This window comes from Lissotriton vulgaris, chromosome 1_1 (genome assembly GCF_964263255.1).
Source record: "Lissotriton vulgaris chromosome 1_1, aLisVul1.2, whole genome shotgun sequence".
In the NCBI taxonomy this organism is placed as follows: Eukaryota; Metazoa; Chordata; class Amphibia; order Caudata; family Salamandridae; genus Lissotriton; species Lissotriton vulgaris.
In genome coordinates this window covers 1,309,854,888-1,309,876,100 of record NC_141685.1, presented here as the reverse complement: position 1 = coordinate 1,309,876,100, position 21,213 = coordinate 1,309,854,888, and the positions used below count along the sequence as shown (strand labels likewise).

The 21,213-nt window shown below is 45.6% G+C and overlaps 1 protein-coding gene across 1 annotated transcript in view; it reads left to right on the top strand.

Moving 5' to 3' along the window:
- The window catches only part of CDK4 (cyclin dependent kinase 4), a 270,619-nt gene that overhangs the window by 18,119 nt on the left and 231,287 nt on the right, over positions 1–21,213 (top strand). Inside the window, exon 2 of the mRNA XM_086965649.1 lies at positions 18,353–18,636. Coding sequence (XP_086821775.1) covers positions 18,419–18,636 — 218 coding nt within the window. The 5' untranslated portion in view covers positions 18,353–18,418. The remainder of the gene's footprint in view (positions 1–18,352; positions 18,637–21,213) is intronic.

Genomic DNA, 21,213 nt, shown 5'->3' with positions numbered 1-21,213 from the left:
GCTAGGTGCATACCAGGCAGTTCCAGTGGCCATCTTACTCTGGCTCATGCCACAGCCCTAAATATCAGCTTTACTAATTATTTTGGATATTGTGTTAATTGAAACATCGACGTGTTTAATTATTTTTTGTATCAAAAAGGAGACTGATCAGCTGAGTCTTTACATTCTTTAAATGACCGATAACTTTGCATCATTAATTATTACCTACCAACTGCATCTGCACTTTCATCGATGAATAGGTCGCAACGCAACGCAAAACCTTATTAAAGAAGTCAATAAAGGCTTTTTCGTTTTCACTAGAACTTGCACAAAAGTCATTCTACAAAAACTCAAATTACTTGTAAATCACATGTATAATGAAAAGGCATTCTCATTTGGATTCTAACATTAACTCTCAATAAAAAAAACACTTAAGATTTACAGTCAAAGGTGCTGGTGGGAAACACTGCTGCTGCGCTTAAGTTACAGGGTTCCTATTTTGCAGTACTCCCCTGCTCCCCCCCCCCCCCCAAAGTAACAAAAGTATCCCCCACTGGTCCAAAATCGGCCGACCCCCTCCAGCCTACCGGGAAATTGCCCATTGCCCTCTATGGCCAGTCCGGCCCTGCCTATATTATACTATTTGTTTTTATTACCTATGCTTAACATACTGTTTTATTGTTATTGGTTTAATACAAACATGCACAATAATGATTCTACCTGCCCCTAGCTTTACCATGGAGCTTTTGAAAGGGATGCATGCATATGTTATCAGGACTTTTATGTTCAACTTTATCCCCTCTCTAGACAGTTTATGAAGCTCTCCTTTATGGTGCATAGTCCTGTTTTTCAACAATTGCCACCAACAGGTGATGGAATGTTTCCTTTTTCTAAAAACTATTTCCATGTTTTTTTGAGGGGCTTTCCTCTACCGTTCCAATTTAGGGACTTCCCATCCACTTCTGAGCTCCAGCACTGTCCTTGAAGTTTTGAACCGTAAGCCTTTTGAATCCGAGACATTCAGTGACATTAGACCAGCTATATTTATGCGTTTGTTTTGTGAAGTGATAACTTGACAGGAAAGATGTTGCTCAGACTCCTTCCCGAGTAGTGAAGCAGTGCATACAGAAGCCAATAATTTTTGTGGATCATTTGGTCCAGATTCGGCGGTCTCGATCTGTACTCAAATGGGACCAGTCTTTGGGGCGGGTGTGGGCTGGTACCTGTGGCATCATGATTTTAAGGGAAGTTCTCTATCAAGAGGCTCGTTTTACTTTTATTAGGTTGAGCCTACAATTCTACGCATGCACTGTCCGTTGCGAGGCATATTTTGGATTTACCAAGAACACAGAGGGCCTTGGAGCCCGCCCAATACCATTGGTTGACTTTCTTGTCACTCCCATTTACCTGCTTTTTCTTTGTGTCCCAGCTTGCCAGTCATGTGTTTGTCCCTCCCTTGGCCCATTGCCTCTTTGCATTGCTGCTTCCATTGCTTGCTTTCATGCACTACTTTCTTCTTTTGTGTGACACACTACCTTAGAGTGTGTGTCTTTTTGAGACATCTCTCTCATGTATTTTGTTCCCCCTGCACCCCACGCTGCTTTCTATTGCCTGTCTGATTCTCCTCACCACTTTGCATCACCTGTGTGCTTCTTCCCTTTGCTTGCTACCACCTGCATCTGTCGCATTCACTCTCACCCTGGTGCTTTTACGTTCCCTCCAATCCCCCCATTGCTTTTGCATCCCCACCACGTTGCTTTGCTGTTCCCAACACCCCCCCCCCCATGTTGCTTCTGTCTCCCGTCTGTCAATTAAAAAAAAATGCTTTAAGGTAGTGGGGGTGCTTTTGAGTGTTTTATTTTATTTTAGTTATTGATCTAACTTAGATGGGTAGTTAAAAAGAAAAAGAAAAGTGCATGCATCATTTGTTAGGTTTGCATCCATGCGCATGCAGCTGTATCATTGAATTTTGTTTTTATCCATGCTGCACATCATCAAGAATGGTGTACAGCATTGCTAAAAACCATTGGCAAAGCTAATTGGTCATAAAGGTGCGACCTATTGGCTTTGCCAGAGCTTGTTTTCTGTTGAAGATTTTTTACCGATTTGGTTCATAAGGTCTGAGTGGCAATCCTTTTGAATGCTTAACTCCCTGATCGACCTACTTTCCTATGATTTGTAATTGAATCTGAAGTGAGTAGTCTGGTTTGCTTTGCTTCACTTCTGGGTTTTTGACTGGAAGTATAGTTTGTAAATATGCCCTGTTTGTATTTTAGGCTACTGCTCGTTTGCTTTAAAAATGATAGCTAGAATTTTGAACTTCATTCTCTGTGCTGCTTAAAGCCATTGAGGGTTTGGGAGGACTGGAGCAGTGCAAGTTGATTACTTTAGATTAAGAGAGTGCGACTATGATTTTGCATTGTCTGTAGTTTAGCATCTTTGCCTAAGCCACAAAGAAATATATTGTCAAACAAATCTGAACAGCAGCAAGGCAATGAGTATTATGGTGTCGACAAGTGAGACTGCACTTATAGTTCCTAATACTTTAGCTTGCTGGCAAGGCAGGCACTAGACTGGTATGTATGGGTGTTCAGGTACTGAACAGGAAACTAGCCAGTGCTATACGCTTTTTACGCTCAAGGGATTTGTGTAGTCACAAGAACAATTTGGTAGTCAGGACAACTCTGGGTAATATTTTTTATTATCACTGTACACCTTACCTGTTTTGTTTTGTCCTGATAGCCTCCCTGTGAGTGAATTGTTCACCTGCTGTTTGAGCAGTATGGTGGAACCCTCGTCTAACAAAATTGGGACTTGGTACAGGGGTCGGGTGGACATCAAAGAATTTTGTTCCTTGTTAACTGTTTCAGCCCCCACTGCCCTAGATGAGGCCCCCCATATACAAGCGGAAAACATTAATACTTGGCTGGACTCGACCTGAGATTGTATAGCCCCCTGAGAAAAATTAAAACAGGGACGCCCCACGATTCACAACGCTGGTTTCCGCAGATCTAAAATTTAAAAAACTTGCACTGAGACTAGCTGAACGCAAGTGGTGCCATGATTACTGTCCCTTCAAAAAGGCCGCTTTTGTGTCTCTACTGAGAGACTATAAAACCGCTATTCTTAAGACCAAAACTGAATATTTTTCCCTTAAATTATTAAACTCGGCCAACAAAGCTAAGTACATTTTCTCTATTGTGGGCGAACTTGCTTCATTGGATGGGGTCATGGCAAAACCTGTTCCATCACAACCTCTATGAAATTCCCTCAATTCTTTCTTCATTGAGAAAATTGCCATTATTAAGGCCAGTATCACTAAGCCTTCCCTACCCCTGGCCCCTCCATGTTCTTACATAAACCCCGCTCATTTAGATCAAATCCCTTTTATTACTCCAACATCTTTTTTGCCCTACTTAAAGAGGTCTGTTCCGGTTCCCCTATGGATAGTAGCCCCCCCTCACATCCTTCGGGAAGCATTCCTATGCTGCCCGGACCCCCCCCCCCCCCCCCTACTGCTTCTTAACAACTCTCAACAACAGCTCAAGCGATTGTTCCAGATTTATTCAAAAAAGCAGAAGTTGTTCCCATCCTTAAGAAACCCAGTTTAGATCATCTGGTTCCTGGTAATTACCGCCCTATTTCTTTGTCGCCTTATTTAAGTAAGATTTGGGAAGCCCACGTCGCTAATTGTCTCAGTTCTTTTGTAGAGCAATCTTATTATCTGGAATCTCATCACGTAAGGTTTAGACCTGAACACTCAACTGAGTCTGTCATCTTGGCTGTCCTGGACAAACAGAGGGGGGCTGATCAGGGTAGTACTCAGGCCCTGGTGCTCCTGGATTTGTCGGCCGCGTTTGACACGGTCAATCACCACTTTTTTGATTGACCGTGTTGGCTGCACCGAGATCCAAGGTCTGTTGTTAAAGTCGTTCACTTCCTTTCTCGACAATCTCGTTCAATCAGTCCGCCGCGCACATTTTTGTGCAGAACAAAGAAAATTGACCTGTGGGGCCCCACAGGGCTCTTCCCTTTCACCCCTTCTGTTTAATTTGTACATTTTACCTTTGATTCTGGCTTTACGTAAAAGAGAGGTTACAGTTTTTAACTATCTTCAGCTGGTGTTTAACATTGATTCATCCGCATCATCTGCTGTGAGTTTCCAATCCACAATGAATTTCATCAGTGACTGGATGAATATAAATCATCTCAAATTAAACCCCAAGAAAACTGAGCTGATCCTCACTGGTGGGTCGGCTAACCCTTGGAATGCCAACTTCTGGCCTCCGTCACGGGGGAGTCCCCCACTCCCAGCTAGTTCTGTAAAAAGCCTGGGAATCGTGATCAGTAATGATCTAACAATGAAGGGTCAGATCTGCTCAGTGGTCTCTGCATGTTTTTTCTATCTCAGACGAATTCGGAAAATCAGTAGATTCTTGTCCACCGAGGCCCTGACTCAAGTTGTTCTTGCCCTGGTAATTTAGCGTATTGATTACGCCAATTCTCTGTATGTGGGTATACCAGCATACCAATTGCATTGGCTGCAACTGGTTCAGAACCAAGCGGCTAGGCTAATTTTTGGTCAGCCGAAACACCAACACTTGAGATCATTGCTGAGAAGCCTTAATTGGCTTCTTTTGTCCCAACGCTATCTATTCAAGCTAGGCTGTACCATCTATAAAGCTCTTTCAGGACGTGGTCTGAAAGTTACAGTGGCATATTCCTTTGCGTCACCTACGCTCTTCTAACAAGAACTTGCTATCCCCCAATCCCTTCAAACGAAAGAAACATGGGGGCCTTAGATTTAAGACCATGGCTCCTCAGTTCTGGAACCCTCTTCCCCTCGAATTGCTTATGGAAAGCTCTTACACCCAATTCAGGAAATTACTCAAGACTTGGCTCTTCTCCCAGGCATATAACTGAACTCACTATTTTGCGACTGCAACTGTCCTATCTTCAGCGCCAAGAAACCGCCTGGTGTACGAGCGCTTAAAAAATCACTTTTAACATAACATACAGACGTGGTGGAATCGTTCACTGCTGCTGGTTGTTCCTCCATTTGTTCTAGAACTTGGGTGGTCTTTGATGGAATTTTACCCAGGTGTCTGTAAAGCCAACTAGCCCCATTCCTGCTATTTAAGGAGCGTACACAATCTGGTGCAGTCTTGCAAATCTGCCAATTGGTGAAGCTCTAATAGCCCGAATCAGACTAATTGGCAGAGCAGTGTTGTTGCCAATTCCCCAGCTGCTAGTTGGAGCTCCTTTTGTAGCAGAATTGAGGCCCTCTGGCAGGTAAAACTGGTGGATGGTTGCCAAGCAGAAAACTTGTTGCTCTCCTTAATGCAGGCAGGCAGGCTGTTTTTCACTTTGAATCAGAGCCAAGGCTTATCTTTTCTCCAGGACAAGCAACAAGTCATCGTGCTGCAGCCTTTCTAGCTTTGGGCTCTCCTCCTAACCTCTGCAGTTGCCCAGTGATCTTTCCTGAACCCCCATTATTTTACGTTTGCATTATTCCATTAGCAATGCTGATTCGTTCTTTGGGTTTTATGATCATTAAATTTGCTGACGGGAGAACTTTTAATTCAGCTTACTGCGAGTAACCTCACATTTTTTAACCAGCTTCAGGACTGCTCTTCAGCTGTCAGAAATTGGATGACATTGAATATGCATATATTACCACACAAAGGATCTCTGAAGGAGCGTTTTACCCTACCAAGAAGGTACTGCTCCCAAAAGGACAGTCTTGCACACTATTTGTATTGCCCATGGATGTCCCAATATCAGGGAGGCCCTTCTGGAAACCTATTCAAGACCTAAGACAAGGACTTGTGTTAACACATACAATCAACAAGAATAGGCTTATCTTGAATATCGGATATAAACAAAGAGAGAAGCCTAGTTTTGCCGTAAAGCGTAGCAGTAACATCAGAGATATGTTAGTCCTCACTAGACCACATACCAGTAAACCGCATGAAACTCAACAAGGACTATGGACAAATACACACAGGTCAATTCCCATGTGGAAGGTGTTCGGTCTGTGTCTCAAATCAACCTATGGCACAAATTGACATAAGACTCAAGATACCATGTGGAATACATAAACACACGGATTGTAACTCATCACGTATGATTTTCAACATTACATGTCCATATGGACTACGATATGTAGGGATGACCACCTGATAAGTAAGGACTAGAATAGTGGAACATAAGAGCACTATGAAGTGTAAGAAAAGCAACCCGAAATTGACTAAACTTTTTCTACAAAAAGACCATACGGAAAATGACATCATATGGATAGTGCTAGATAAACCATACTACACTACACAAATGGGTGAGCTGGACGCACTACTTTTTCGTAGAGAACAACTTTGGATTTTCAGACTTAAAAGCCATTTGAAAGGGTTAAATGATGATATTCCTTGGTCATCCCTCTGATGTTCATGCAACCTATGATATATTGAAAACTACCAAATAGAAAGGTCACTTTAGAACACTTAGTATTAATCGCCTGAAATATAGGAGTCCAAAAAGAGATATAGGTGAGAAAATATGCTACGGGGGATACATATAGATACACACATTTTTATTGCTATCTTCTTACACCCTCTAAACCAGACATTGTCGTACGTGAAGAATAGACTGTGATCAGGATATTTAATGAAACTATACAAATAAAAAAAATATAACAATGAATTACTTTGAGTTCCATTAGTTTAATCCCTTTTTCTGTGCATTTAGCACATTGTAACTGAGCATAATCAAAGAAGCAGTTTATGAAAAGGAATGCCTTTCGATAGATTGGAATAGATAGCAAGACACATTTGCTGCTTGATGTTTATTCCATCACCCCGACAAATTGAAAAAAATGGTTCGCAAGACAATGGCCAGTAATATCAGAGGTCCCCTTCAGACGTCCCTCACATTATTTTTCATACTCTTCTTGTATTGTTTTGTACATAACATAGTTCTTCTCATGATAAGGACTACAAGTCCCATGAGCCTTAGCACTCATCCCGTTGACACTAATGAACACATTCTGAATAGTAGCTCCGGGTCAATACGCTAGTTGGATACAAATAAATGCCAGCTACAGCGCGCTAGCCTCTCGCCAGCAACATCCACTGACCCGGGTTCCAGAGTGCATCAGGAGCTGTATTACACATTATCATTGTTTGCGCCCTATAATCATGTATGCTCTGCCCTGGTGGCAAAAACAACAGTTGCCACTGGCGGCAGCGCATTCATGTGAGAACACTGAGCAGCTGCTCTGTGTATTCACTATGCAGACGGCACCCACCTGCACTTTCAAAGGGGATTAGAGATCCCCTTGCAGGCGGGTGCAGTCAAGGGGATGTCTAGGGGTCCATGGGACACCCTTTATCCCCTGCAGAGGGCTGTTCTCAAGAGGTGCACTAACAGTGCGCCTTTTAAATGGCGCACTGTCAGTGCGCCTCCTGAGGGCTTCTTTGACTCTGCGCCGGGTTCTGTGATATGACGCGGGCGCAGAGTCAAAGGAATCCCCTCATTTGCACAGGGCACTCACCTGTGCAAATGAGGGAATGCCCTCTGAAGGTAGCGCTAGCGCTTTAAGTGCACCAGCGCTATCGGTATTATAGGGGACGCACACACATACCAAGGTGCCCTGGGGGGGCGCAAAGCAGGTGTAAACACTGGTTGTGCCCCTGGGACACCTTCTGTAATACGGCCCCACGTGTTTATGGCCATTTGCAGCCTACAGAGATCACGTGATATGACCGGTAAGAGGGTGCATGTGGACCAATGCATTGTAAAATCAGAAGAATCAATAGTGAAGTTCCATGATAATATTACGGCGTGAGAGGAAGGGGGGCATCGCGGTTTTGAACTCACTACACACAGCCGAGACATACCCAGCGACAATCAGTGATACCATGGAGTAGGGAGAAAAGAGGGAGAGTGGAGGATTTGATTGTTTCGGGACCCCTGGTACATCGTCTGGAAGCTACGAGTGTTGAGCTGCGGTGTCTGGCCGCGTGAGCACTTTAAGAAAAGTATCCCATGTTTGTGCAGGCCCGCAGTTTCTTCCTTGTGTAATGTAGTGCTCTCAGCCTGTGCCCATATTGTGAGAGATTTCTCCCAAAGGATCGACGCTGGAGGGTCAGCGTGCTTCCATCGCTTTGTAATGAGGCGCTTCGCCGTGAGCAAGCCCAGATCTCTGAATCTGGATATCACTTTATTTTCCTTTGTCGGCGGGTATAATCCCAACACACAGTTCTCCCAGTTGAACTGAAGTGGCGTCTTAGTGCATTTTGCTAGTGTGTCTACAACTGTATGCCAATAGAGCTGCAATGAGGCACAAGACCATAGCATGTGTAGTAGATCTGCGCCAATCCGATGGCATCCGGGACAGGCGGAGGTGTTGAGATGAAAATAGTCATTGATTTTGTCTGGTGAAAGGTACGCCCTATGAATAATATATGTTTGGATAAGTTTAAATCGCGAGTTGCGTGGTATACATGTGGATCAAGCTATCCATGAATCCCACTCTTTATCAGTCCATGGCCGTCCTCTATCCGCAGCCAACCTCTTGCGAAGTCTCGATAGCGGTGTCAGTGTGTGTGTAAGCAGGGTCTCCACTAAATATTGCACCATGTGCGACCTCCTCCCCATCACATGTAAGTACTGGATAAGCGTATGTGTGCAGGGCTCGGTTGTTCTGTCTCCCCAGGCTGAAATCAAGGTTCGTATCATTCCGGCATGTAAAAGGAACTGGCCTGCTAGAAGATCATTTTCTTTTGACAGGGCAACATACGTAAGGAGAGTGTCCTGCTCATACAGGTCGCCCACCGCATCAAGCCCTGCCTCGTGCCATGTCGCCAATTCCGCGTCTGATATGTTCTCTTTACTGCTGGGGGTCCCTGTTAGTGGTATCAGCGGAGCATTAGGGTGCATACCGCGGGTCAGGTAGAGGCTTCTTTGATAACACTTATGGGCCAACTCTACATAGAGCTGAGACGGGCAGGGAAGTCTAATTATAGGATGAAAGAAGTGGTCTAGCTGGGACTGCGACCTCGGGGGTGCCGCGGTCGCAGTGTCTGCCAGTTCCTTCCCACACATCCATTTTGATACCCACTGTAGCTGAGAGGCTAGATAGTAGAGCTCCAGGTTCGGGTCTACTAAGCCTCCCTTGCTTGTGGGCGCATATAGTTTGTTTAACGCTATGCGTGGTCCACCTCGGTTCCAGATTAGGTCTCGAAGAATGCCTTCTAGGCTGTGAAGAATGCCGGCGGGGACATATATGGGGAGATTTGAAAAATGATATAACCATGGTGGTAAGCTGATCATTTTGGTTAAAGTGACGCAACTCCTAACATTCAAGGGCAGTGTTTTCCAAAAGCACACCTGTGCTTTGATAGCCGTAATGGCTCTCACTAGATTGCCAGGCCAGCGGGTGATCTATAGATGTAGACACCTAAGTATCTAAACATAGTGGAGTGTCAGGCCAGTACCGATGCAAATATTTTGTAATCTGTGTTAAGGTGTGCTAGAGGGCGGTAAGAGCCAAGGAGTTGTGGATCGTGACCTGGCTTAAGCAGAGAGATCAGGGTTGCCTCGTTTTGTGTGGGCGTGAGTGAGGAGTCTTCTATGGCATTGCATATAAATGTAATAACTGCTATAAAATTCGGGGCCTGGTGACTTGCCGTTAGATGATGAGCAAATGCTATCTCTGATTTCCTCTTGCAAAAAGGAGCGTTTAAGTCTTCTTGTGCGGGAGTTGGTTGCGGGAAAGCGAGGTCCACCAGAAAATCTGGACCTCAGTAAGCGTGACCTGCGTGCGGGACTTCTGCAATGCATTATAATGGGATTTTAATTCTTCGTGAATGGCTTTCTGGGTGTGTACCATAGCCCCCTATATTGTACATAAAGATGTGACCGGAGGAGCCAAAAGTTCCTGCCGGATCAGCCATGAGAGGAGCTTGCCTGCCTTGTTGTGCTGGCTATGGGTCCTTTCAGAGTGTGCCGCATAATTCAAACAACGTAATCTATCCAGCAGACAGGAGTGGTCTACCCGTGCACTGTACAAGGCGCCTGCGACCTCCCCGGCCCCCTCCTGCTCAACCTCAGCTAACCGTTGCTCCACTCACAGCAGATCCCGCTCCAATTGTTTATGCATACCTGCCTGCGGGTGCATAGTATGGCCTCGCACCACCACCTTAAAAGCATCCCATTCAATTTGGGACGTAGAAGCTGTTCCGGCGTTGTCCTCAAAATATTGCGCAGCAGCAGTAGCCAGCGAATTACGAAAAAGGTGCGTCTAATAAGGTGTCAGCTTACAGTCGCCAGGTCGGGATCTGGGGTCTAATGTTCTCCCATTGTAAATCCAAGGTGTGGGGGTTATGGTCCGAGTGCGTTCACCCCAGATAATGTGTTGATATTACATGGTGTAGCAAAGTAGTGGAAATCATGAAGTGATCCAGTTGCATATTTAGTCGGTGGGCCCCTGAATAATAAGAATATATTTTATCTGTCAGGTGCTGTTGTCTCCAAGCACCTATCAGGTTCCATTGCTCCGCCCAGTCATTCAATGCTTTCATGGCATGAATTGTGATTGTGCCCTTAGGGGGGGGGGGGGGGGGGGGGGGAGACGAACGATCTAGCGTTGTCTAGCACGCTGTTGTAGTCTCCCCTTATCAACATAGGGGCATCATGCCAGGGTGCTAGTACCTGCGAAATGTGATCGAAGAGTGCTCCGTGGTCTGTGTTGGGTGTGTACAGGGAGGTGATCACTAGTGGCCTGCCATCGAGCTCGCCCCTGATTGCCACGTACCTGCCCTCTACGTCTATTTTGGTGTCCGCAACTTTAAAAAGGATCCCTGGTCTCACCCACACTAAGACCCCCGCGCAAATGCTGAGTACCCCATGGCGAACAACTGCCAACGCCAGCAGTGGTGTAAGTGCGGGAGTTCTGTCTTGGTTAAATGAGTTTCTTGCAAGAGCGCTATCTGTATGCGGTAGTGTTTTAAATAAGAATACATTTGAGATCTGAATGAGGGAGTGTGGATGCCTCGCACGTTCGATATATAAGCTCAAATACATTTACATACCTATTTTAACTGAGGCCATCATGTAATAAAGATATCAACAACACGAGAGGGCACAAACATCATGCAAGGAAGTTGGTCTTCACCAACACAAAGCAGTACTGTACCATTGGTCCCACATCACTACAATATCCATGACTTAGACTTATACATGTGCTGAGTGGCGATTGAAACAATAAAATAAAATATATAAAAAAATTCCAAAAGGGCGAAGTTGCAACAGGCAATCGTCCAAACCTTTTACCAGACCACGTTTACGTATTAGTTAGGGGGGTGTACTATGCACAACGGGAAGGACAAGGAATATGCAGATAACTTGATCAGTTCAGTTCTCGGGAGCTCCCCGGCTGTCGGCCAGGTATTAATGGGCGGCTGCCGCGTGTCATGACATCCTGACCCAGCGTGTCCCGCCGACAACTGCAGAGTACATGTATACTTACACCATGGCGCCGAGGGGACCCTCCATCTGTGTAGTGACCAGATATTGTGCCGTATATATACTCCGGTTGCGGCGAAGCTGCCAGGGGTTGCTGCACAAGAAAGAGTAGAGCAGAGCAGGTCAAGCTCATTGGCTTGAGCGACTGACATGCACGCTACACAGGAGTAGTGCCCAGGCGCCACTTATTAACCAAGATCGGCGGACGTTTGTGGAGTAACATCTAGCAGTTCACACGAGCCTTGCGAATCCTGCAGGTCAGCCGAAAGTTCGCTATCACTGGACTGTTCATATCGGCTTGAGATGGAGGCAAGATCATCCATTAGGGAACCTGTGATTTCCGCAGCTGCCTAAAGGGCTGCACGTCACTCATTGAGTGTTTGGCTCAGATCTGGCTTAGCTTTCCACCTACTGTCTGCACGACGGCGGCGGGAGGGCGCAGTACGCACCTGTGTCTGTGAATGGGCGACGACTGTCTCAGTGTGCGCAGAAACCTAAGAGTCCATCCATTCTTCAGCATCCGTCAGGTTCTGAAAGAAGTGAGTTTTCCCGTTGGCGATCGCACGTAGTCGGGCTGGAAACAGAAGGGAGTTTTGGAGATTGCATTGTCGAATGCAATGAAAGAAAACCTTTGCTTTTGAACTTGCAATGTGAAAGAAAAGATTAAAAAAAAACAGTGTATGCTTCACATGGACGAGTTGAGATATGTAAGTGAAGCTCACAAGCCCACAGTTCGCCAAAACCAGTCGATTCTTTCCACCTTAGGAATGCAACCATATCTGACTTATCAGTTAACTGGATATGAAAGATTCGTATTGGTCAGATTCCGACTAGATTGCTTTTATTATTTAGTGTCCTTCCTTGAAACAAACGATTGGTCAAGAAACTTAGGACCATGCCCGGGTGATGGGGTTGCAGCCCATTCAACAATACACATTGTGTTATTTTGCAAATATTATGGGGTATATAGAAAAAGATGGATCATCCCAATTTTGAAAATGTGGGGTCTGTGGCAATGCCGCCTAGCTTACTTTGCACTTCAATTATTGGAGTTTCAACATTCTTCCTCCTCCGGCTGTGGTGGTGTTGTCTACCAATGCCAGTGCTGTGGGATGATGTGCAGGTTTGTGGGATTCCAAGACTCAGGGCTGGTGGTCCCGGATCCTGGATCGAGGCTCTCTAGTCGTCGAACTGGTGGAAGTTGCGGGCAGCTTGGTTGCCCTTCTGTGGTTTGCTCCCCTCCTTCTGGGCTTTGCTGTTTCTGTTCAGATCGACAGTCAGGTTATTTGCACTTATGTGAATTGGCAGGGGGGTATGTGCCGGTCTCTGTTTCTCCTTTCCAGGAGGATCGGTCTGTGGGCCGAGCGGCATTCTCTGCTGTCTATCTTCGGGGTGTGGGGGGGGGGGAGAATGGGCCTGTGGACTTGTTGAGCCGGGTGTTTCCTTCCTCTGTGACCATGTGTCTGTCTCCTCTTCCAGTCAAATTCTCTCTCGGTTCGGCCTTCTTTGGCTGGATCTCTTTGTCTCTGAGGACTCTGCCCTTCTTCCTCATTTTTGCAGCCTCGTTCCATCTCAGCTGGCCTGGGCGATCAATGCTTTCTCCATTCTGTGGTCCCGGGGCTCCTGTTTGCCTTTCCGCCCTTTGCCTTGATTCCCATGGTCCTCTGGAAAATTCAGGTGGATCTGGCGGAAGTTCTTCTGGTTGTGCCAGAGTGGTCCAGACGGCCTTGGTTTCCCCTTCTTCTGGATTTGTCAGTATGCCCCCATTAGCGGTTTCCCCTGTGTCCCTCTCCACTGCATGCTCCTCTTCTCAGCCAGTCCTCTCTGCTTCGCCGCCGGCTGGGGGTTGGCACTTGAGAGGTTAGGTTGGTTGGGCCATGGATGTTCCTTCGAGGTGGCCCAGAGCATCCAATTGTCTCGCAGCCCTCGACTCTGAAGTCTTATGGCTGTCATTGGAAGCACTTTACCTCCTGGTGCCTGGGGAAGGGTCTGTCTTCCTCCTCCTGTGCAGTTGTGCGGGCATTGGACTTGTTTGATGACTTTGTGATGAGGCTGGCTGTCTCCACTCTCCGTGCTCAGTGGACTGCCATTCTTGCCTTTCGGGGGTCTGCTGTGGCCTCTGTCTCCCACTTGGTTGGTCGCCTTTTGCGGAGCTTCTTGCTTCATCATCCTGTTTCGTGCTGTCCTGTACCGACCTGGGATCCTCCCATGGTCCTGCGAGCTTTGACTGGTCCTCCTTTTGAGCCTTTGCTCTCTGTTGACCTTAAGTTTCTTTCGGCAAAGATACTTTTTTTGGTGGTCATTTTTTCTGAGCAGCGGGTTGGTGAGCTTGGTGCTTTGCTGGCTTCCCCCCTTTTAGCACTTTCGCTCTGATAATGTGATTTTGCCTCCCAGTCCGTTTTTTCGGCCCAAGGTCTTGTCTTCGGTCAACTGTCAGGAGGTTATTGTCCTTCCAGTTTTTTTTCCTGACCTCCCTCCTCCACTGAAAAAGAGGTTCTGCATTCTTTGGATGTGTTGAGGGCTCTCCGCATCTATCTGAATTGGACCTGTGCTTTTCGGAAGGTGGATTCCTTATTTGTTACATACGGTCTCTCTGGGAAGGGTCTTTGTCCTTCCTTGTCCAATTTGACTTGTTGGGTGAAGTCTGCTGTTCTTTTGGTTTATAACTCTGCGCACTGTCCTCTCGCTTCTTCCGCCCAGGGTAGGCCCAACCTTGGAGTCTCCTCCTCGGCCATGTTTAAGGGTGCCTCCTTGAGTGACATTTGTAATGCTACCACGTGGGACTCTCCCTTTACCTTTGTTTCCCATCAGCGTCTTTAGTTGGGGGTGGCGGCCTTGGCTGCCTTTCACATACATATTTTGTCTGCTGTACATGGTTTGTGATTTGTACTGCTTTCCTTGTTATTAAAGGGTCCTGTTTTTTCTGCATTTACTGGTCTTTGTCTTTCAATCAACGTGCGCTCGGGTATGGGCTCACTGCTAAGGAAGGGGACGGGAAGACGGACATGGTCCTGTTCTTCCTGTCCCATTCCTGAGCCCCCGCCCCCTTCCCTGTTTTTGTTTACAGGTGATTGTTTTGTGTTTTTCTCTGGGATTCTTGGTATTCTTGGGATGTCTTTGTGATGCATTTCCCCCTTTATGCACACCGACTAGGTGGCTCCATATTGGGGGAAGTGTCAAAGCTCTGCTAGGTATAGGGTTTCTGTGGAGCAGACGAGCTGCTCACTGTTCATGAATGGGACGGAAAGACCTGGACTCGGAGTAATGAATATTACCGGTGAGTAACTGGTCATTCACCACCAGCCTTGCCAGAATGCATCTGAATACACAGGGTTTTAGCAAAGAAGATAAAACCAGTGTGAGTGCACTATTCTGTGGGAGCCCATGCATATCGCTGAGAGAAGCCCTGGAATGGTTACCACTTAGAGCAGTGGTTCCCAAACTTTTGACTCTTGAGGACCCCCATTGAGTCACCACTGGAAGCCGAGGACCCCCAAGCAATTTGTATGAGTTAAATTCCAAATATTAAAACAGTAATTCGAAAAAAACCACACATGTGCACACAAAACAAATACTCAAAGTACTTAGGCGCAGATTTACAAGTGACGCATCCATGCATTTCAGCAGGGATGCGCCACTTATTGTGCACCATGCCTCCGCCACCATTGATGCGCCGCATTTACAATGCTGCGCCTCATGGGGCAAAAAAGCACAGATGCATGACGCATTTGTGCCGTAAAGGTGACGCATTGCTGGAGTTGCGCCGCAAGCGCGACACAGAAACAGCAATGCTCCGGGGCCCTATCTTGTTAATGCTGCGTCAATCCTTACGTCTGCTTCAAGCAGGTGCAGGGTTTTGACGCAGCATGGGCCACAAAGTGACTGAGTGAAATCTTGTAGATTTCACTCAGCCACTTTTAGGAGGCGTTCCTGCCACGGAACGCCTCCTTCTGGCGCAGGGCTTTACAACGTGGCACATCTCCCAGATGGGTCATGTTATAAATACCCTGCAACATGGCGCGTCTTTTGTGCTGCCGCTGCATCACGAAAGTGACGCAACAGCGACGTAAAAGAGGCACAAGAGGCTTGTAAATCTGCCCCTAAGGAATTTTGGGGCCAGATGTAAGACCATTTCATTTAGCGGCTCGCAATTGGTGACACATTGCGAGTGGCACATTGCGAGTCGCTAAAATGAAATGTACAACAGTGTGTTTAACACTGTTTGGGATTCCCAATGGGGCCACAAATTGCGAAGTTCATTAATATTAATGAGCCTCTCGCAATTTGCAAACCCATTGGGAATGCCAGCCCTCCTAGGTATGGTGGCCTGCTGGGCTCTACAGGCCACCATGTCTGGGACTGCTTTCAAATAAAGCAGTTTAAAAAAAAAAATTCTGCCCATTTACCGTGCATTAAAAAAAAAAAAAAAATGAAACGTTTTCGTTTCATTTTCTAAGGGCAGGCGGAGGTCCCTGGGACCACTGCCTGCCCTTAAAAAATAATTTTGCATGCATTTGCAAAGGGGAAGGGGTCCCCTGGTGACCCCTTCCCATTGCGAATGTATTACCATCTACTTGACGTAGGTGGTAATTGCGAGTGTTTTGCGACCGCAAAACATTTGTACATGGTTTAAGACTCGCTATTTGGATGGGAAAGCCCCTTCTAAATAGCAAGTTGCAAAACCTATTTAGCGAGTCGCAAACAAATTGCGACTTCGCGAAATAGGCAATGTACATGACCCAATACGTTTTTGCATGTGAAAGCGAGTTCACGAACCCGTTCGCGCATACAAAAACGGATCGTACATCTGGCCCATAGTATTTTATATTGAATAATAGCCCCTCTCTCACATGTATTTCATTTGTTTTCTAGCATCTCTCATACCATTGTAGGATGCCAGAGCACTTCACATCACACACATATAGAGATATTGAATCATACATGTAAATCAGTGTGTATATAAAATGTTAAGAGTGCTTGGTCTCGAAAAGCACAAGCTCAGGATTCAGAACTAAACACAGTGGCTAGCACTGACTTTAACATTAAAAATGTATTTTCACCCAAATAAATCTTTTTAGCAGCTACAGGATAATGAATAACGGGGAAAAAACAAAAGTTACTAACTGGTACCATGCAGTTTGCAAACAGCTCTTTGATGACAGTTTGTAGGTCCCTCTGCTACATTACGATTGTCACTTATGAAGTGCACAGTAACATAAGAATCTGTGTCAAAAGCAGTAACCACGAACCTAAGCCCATAAAATGCTGCTTTTTAAAATGCATGTTACACGTTCTTTGCAGTGGGCATATTAACCCTCTGTGCTACATTAGTTAAGTCAAAGCTGCCACTGAACAAAACTCTCCTCACGCTCAAGCAGGTACATTAATCACTGGCTTTATCTTGACACTTTTATTGTTGCTAGAAAGCTGCTAATTATACAATAAACTTTTCTGTGCTTTTAAAACTGTTGCCTGCGGACCCCCTGGGAATGTGTCACGGACCCCTGGGGGTCCGCGGACCACAGTTTGGGAAACACTGACTTAGAGGATTACATGGGGAAGTTCTTGCAATTAATCTCCAAAACCGCTCCATAGTAAGTAAAGAAATCCCACCCCTCGGGGTGCTGTGCTGAACGTATGATAACATGCCCTTGTTACTTACTCCAGGAAGGTATTCATCCACCGGTTGGTCTTCATTCCCACCTAGGGGAATAGTAGTTGAATGGTCCGGCTGTACCTTTTTAAAAAAAATGCAAACCTTGTAAAAAGTAGGTGGAGTCACACAGGAGGCCTACGTAATATCATAGTGTCTTGCAAGGATCTTCTCTGTTAGACGTGTACAATTGTACTTACGTGATTTCTTCCTAATAACATAAGGTGTGTATATATAACTTCCAAGAGAGATCCTATTTTTTTCCGATTCAGTTTCAGGCATTTTGAGCTTGTCCAGTTTACCCGCTTTGCCAGGAGGGTTCTGTGGGATAAGTTCGTAGGGCATAGACCACTTTAGAATGGTCAATTTCTTGTGAGATAGCCAAGAAGTTCCTTTAAAGTGATTGCTCTCTGGTGTGGTCATCCTATACTGGTGTTGACCTTTTGGTGGCTGGATGTTCACTTTGGCAATGCCTGCCCACGTGCTTTTGGTCAAGTGTGTGCAATGCTATCTGACTCCAGTCACACAGTGATGTGCATAAATTAAACATGCTCAAAGCTACATGATCATGTTGAGATGTCTCGTTCCAGCTTTATAGCTTTTCATGTTTGCAAGGGATGTAATATGTAATATGTTCCCCCTCAGGACGCACACCTGATTGGCTAGAAACTATTTGTTCAGCTCCAAAAATATAAGCAATATGAGAAATTTGTGAAAAAGCCTATACACTTTCCAGTAAGCCCCATTTTGTTTGGGGGAGGGCTGTGTCTCTACAGATGGAAACAAAGCTGGGAAAACGAAGTTAGTTTTCAACATAACTCTGCCAGCAAATGATGTAAATGCACCGAAAAGCTCTAAAAAATTGTAGTCACGCAAAAGACATTTATATAAGAAGCAGTGGTGACGGGGAAAGGCCCTCTGTATTCGGGGTTGCATGATGAGACTGAAGGATTTTTCTTGTTTTAATCGACTGTGCAGTTTTTCTCTTAAGACTCTATGCTTATGTAAGCAATTTCTTTTGTCTGTTTTGAATGTCATGCATGGACTCGCTTGTGTACGCAGATATACAGTACTAATCAATATTGAGGGTTTTAAATAATATATCATTAATAAAGTTCCTATAATTGAGAACTCTGTATGGCTTTCAGTGTGCGTTTAGTTTTTTAATTATGTACCGTTTCCTTTTGGGCGCATGTGCAGGGAAGATTGCCTACTGACCAGCTAAAGGGGTCCAGCTGTGGAGGTCTCGCGTTCACAAGGGTCAGCATGGCGAAGGAAGTCCAAGCAAAGTATGAACCTGTGGCGGAAATTGGAGTTGGCGCCTACGGTGTGGTGTACAAGGCCCGAGACCTGCAGAGTGGGAAGTTTGTTGCACTGAAAAATGTTCGCGTTCAGACTAATGAAAATGGACTTCCCCTTTCAACAGTACGGGAGGTGGCCCTGCTGAAGCGCCTGGAGCATTTTGACCACCCCAATATTGTCAGGTAAACGTCACCACTCGCGCCTTTCAAGGGTGTGGTATTTAGGTGATGCTTAGCTGGACGCTTTACTTTACGTGTCTGAACAGATTCCCATTGTTTATAATACATATTTTTGATGTAATCCTTATAGTTCCCACTTATGCTTTCCTATCTGATATTCTTGGTGCCTTTTTGGTCTGAGTCTGGTCGAGTTGCACTGTGATGAGAGAATAAGACATTTCTGAGGTGGGTGGTGTTTGCCCCCCCCCCCCCCCCCCCCAACCCCGTGCAGCAGCCAATGCAAAGTTCTGTCCTGCTTTAAGTTCCAAACATACTCTCCAACTGCTCTGTGGGGGTTTGAAAGCCAGGCACGCCATAACCTAGAGGACAGCCCTCACAATTTCTGCAAGCCATAAATTGATTCTTCAGTGTCTGGAACTTTTTTTCACATAACTATCAACAGTATGGCTCAAGAACAAATTAATCTGGAATTATTCTCCTGACATTTGAGGACTGGAGATGGTGTAAGTTAATTAGCTAGTTCGCGGTAATCTGTAGATTGATTAACTGCAAGATTGATTAACTGTACAAGAAGCAGGTGGACAGTGTTTGTGGTTGATAGTAGGATAACCACAGAGAGGCTCCGTTTAAGAATGACTTTTCTCCCTGCTGTTTTCTACAGTTGCACCAGTTGGGCCCAAATCCCAGTGATCTCTGATCCAGCACTCACAATACGTTGATTATTCTGAAAGTTCTGTTCTGGCCTCTTAACACTTTCCAGGTCACATAGGGTGCAGTGGTGCCCTGGGATCTGATCTGGACATCATTCCCTGGTCGGGCTCAACACAGAGTTCGATATTTTCTTGTGCGCCACAGCTGATGGGTGATTTTCCTTCTACCTCATGGAGAACATCTGTTTGTGAAAGGCTTCTTCCCAGTTTAGGCATTCTAGTTTTTTCCCACTAGCCATGGTGCAGAGATGACGTCACAACTCACTTTTGAGCTGTGCCCCAAAATGAGTCAAACCAGTGTATGTAGGAAGGAAAACTCTGATTGTGAGCGACATTTTGGATCCTTAACGCCTTGTTCAGCTGAGGGATCAAACAGTCCCACTCACCCATAGGTCATGCGAGGTCGGATCTAATTGACCTGTTCTTTTTCTAAACGGATGTTTTAATAAATAATCTTCTGCTGGGAGCAGTGAGTTTGAGTTCAAGAGCGAAAGCCACTTATTACATTGCGGGACATATTCATGGATTGCCTGCCCCCGCAACTAAAACCTCTGCTGTAATCTTTAATTTTATTTCTATGTATTTTACATGCATGAACTTAATATAGCTTCATTATGATGCAAGTGCTCCTATATAATTTATTTTGCCAAGAAACGCGTGTTGCCTTTTTTCTTGTTGAGCTCCTGGATTATCCTGATGAAATAACGTCACAACTAGACAATATTTGCCACTGTTTTAGATAACTAAAGAAAATGTATACTTTCAAAATATTCAAATGCAGAATACGAACTCCTGAAAATGTAAGGTTTATTAGTGATGGTTTGCAAATATGCCTCCCCGTGTTTTATTTTTCACTACCTCCCAACATATAGAACCAATCGTCACACTGATGATGTTTTCTTCTGCTGGGGTGTTAGGGGGTGGAAGGAATGAAGGGCACGCATTTATTTATTTATTTTCTGTTTGATATCCCACCCTGCTGGGTCAGGACATTAAACAGTATTTTCTGGCAGAAACACATGTGGCTATTTCTATCTATACGATGAAGAAACCCGTTTTGTTAGGCTATTTTTGGGTACGTGGTAAGGATAGGAGGGTGGGCAATTGATTGACACCATTACTAACGCCTTCAGAAAGTCTAAACCTGCAACCTCTACCCCACTCCAGCCTGCTTGTCTGTTTCTCCCCACCCCCAACACGCCCCCAAAATTAATGTTCTGCAGTGGCAACGGTTACAGCACAAGTTCTCCTGTCTCCGTCCGCGATGCAAATAAGTAGAGCAAAATCGAGTTAAATACTGCAGTCAACATTTCAGGATCCTTGCGTTCCAGAAGAGTAATACTGATAACGTCATTGTAGAGATATAAAGGATTAGTTACTCCGTTAACAATTAAACTGAAATCCCGCTTTGAAATCTGCATTGCAAAGTGAGGCAAAAGGACCAATTCAACGTGGACACTCCTTTCTTTTGGAATTCTGTGTATTCCAATTTCCAGCGATTCAATTAAATGCATAACATGGCCAATCAGGGTGCATTGGGTGCTGGACGCTCCTGGTGATTTGTCGAAGAGCCAGGTCTTTAGGTCCTTCAGGAACTTGGAGAGAGTTGGTGTCTGGCGGAGGTGGAGCGGGATGGTGTTCCATGCCTTGGCCGCCAGGAAGGAAAAGGTGCGACCTCCTGCCCTGGTTTTGTTGATGCGTAGTACCGTGGCGCTGGAGAGCTGGGCTGAGCGGAGGGATCTTTGGGGTACAAGGAAAGAGAGGCGATGGTTCATATAGGCGGGGCTGGTGTTGTGGAGGGCTTGGTGGGCGTTGGTGAGAATCATGAAGGAGATTCTCTTCTCAACGGGGAGCCAGTGTAGTGCTTGCA